The sequence below is a fragment of the Carlito syrichta genome, unplaced genomic scaffold (genome assembly GCF_000164805.1).
Source record: "Carlito syrichta isolate Samal-C Ts95f unplaced genomic scaffold, Tarsius_syrichta-2.0.1 Scaffold302197, whole genome shotgun sequence".
Classification (NCBI taxonomy): Eukaryota; Metazoa; Chordata; class Mammalia; order Primates; family Tarsiidae; genus Carlito; species Carlito syrichta.
In genome coordinates, this window is record NW_007246293.1 from 2,814 (window position 1) to 4,630 (window position 1,817).

Sequence of the window (1,817 nt, forward strand, 5' to 3'; positions counted from 1 at the left end):
GAGAATGAATATACATACACTTTTGATCATTTCAAAATTATGTCTTTGTCCTTTATGTGGTGAATGTTTTATCTCAATTTGAAAATTAAAAATACCAAGACCTTTTCAGAAAACATGAAAAAAAAAAAAGAATCACCAAATACTAATGAAAACTAAATTATATTAATGACAAGTATAACTTACACTAAGAAAGTGTTATGGAAGTTTAAAAAACTGGTAGTAAACAGAAGAAAATGTTTAAGTATGTTACTTTTCTTTCCCTCATTAGTTTTTTTTCTCAAGCACAAAAGATATTTTTCTCACAGGATAGCCCCTCTCGATTACAGCCTCCTGTTTTTTCTTTCCACATCACTGCACTCAGCAGTGGATTTGCATAGTGCCCATGTAGGGAGAATGATCCCTTGGGAGTCTGAGATAAAAGCTCAGCTCTAACCCTTTCCTCACTGATCGGGTCTCCTCAGTTCTACTTCTCAAAATGAAGTTCCCCGCTCAGCTCCTGGGACTCCTGATGCTCTGGGTCCCTGGTAAGGACAGAGGGAGATGAGGAAGAAGAATGGAGTGGGAGGGTGAACTCTGTGGTTGTCACTGCCTATCATGTGTGTTCTGTCCATGTGTTGGATATGCCCATTATGCCCTCAGTGATGGGGGATATGACATTTACAACTGTGAGAGTGAGGAATATTTGAGAACAAGCAAAGACTTGTGTTCTGGTGAAGATGTTGACACAGAAAGAGAGAGGTGGTGTAGGGGATCTCTAGAGGATGTTTTGTGCACTGGAAACATCTGTTCATTTTTATAATTAAGCATTATTAGGGTCTGAATAAAAATTATTAAAACTGATTTGCCTAAAATAAATAATACAAAAAGTTATTTTTTAAATTGCTCTTAAGGATTGTACATAAATTTGTACTTCTCTCTCATATTTCAGGAAACAGTGTGAATGTTGTGATGACACAGACTCCACTCTCCCTCCCTATCACCCCTGGAGAGCCGGCCTCCATCTCCTGCAGGTCTAGTCAGAGCCTCCAACATAGTAATGGAAATAACTATTTGGAGTGGTTCCTGCAGAAGCCAGGCCGGACTCCACAGCTCCTGATCTATTTGGCTTCCAGACGGGCCTCTGGGGTCCCAGACAGGTTCAGTGGCAGTGGGTCAGGCACTGATTTCACACTGAAAATTAACAGGGTGGAGGCTGAAGATGTTGGGGTTTATTACTGCATGCAAGTTATACATACTCCTCCCACAGTGTTACAGCCCTGAACACAAACCTCCCTGCTTGTGGTGGCCCAGCTGTTCACATGTGTTTTTTACCTAAGTAGCAGCTTAGCAGAATGTCTGTATGTACAATATGAAGATGTTGGAGAAATCAGGGCAATGGGTTGTATCTAAGAGCCCTGTCCCTTGGGTTTCTCGACTACATGACAGGCAAAATTCATTATTGTTCCCGTTAGCTTCAACAACCTTGGTATGACATAAACACAGAAAAATAAAGATGATCCAGTTGCCTTCAATGTATACAGATATGACTGAAGGGAGAGATAAACAAAAGTTCATTCTACACTCCCTGTCTTGCTTACAATTATCAATAAGACTTAAATAGCATAACAACCAGGAAATTAACACAGATTTGTGGTAACACATGCTGAATGCATTTTTAGATTACTAGGGGTTTCTTTTTGTATTTTAAAAGGATATATTTGTCAATGTTCAGAAAGTGGTAATTTTCAACTTTCCCAACCTCCTACTCCTTTTCGCTACTTAGCTTCCCACTCCATGGAGATGGTGCAAAGAACAATCTGCACAAGCTGCCCTCAGTG

General features: G+C 40.0%; 1 gene segment (V, D, J or C); it reads left to right on the forward strand.

Moving 5' to 3' along the window:
* The first annotated feature begins 448 nt into the window (after positions 1-448).
* LOC103258438 lies at positions 449-1,260 on the forward strand. The segment is given in 2 exon segments: positions 449-524; positions 929-1,260. Coding segments are annotated over 2 exon segments (381 nt in total).
* The last annotated feature ends 557 nt before the right edge of the window (positions 1,261-1,817 follow it).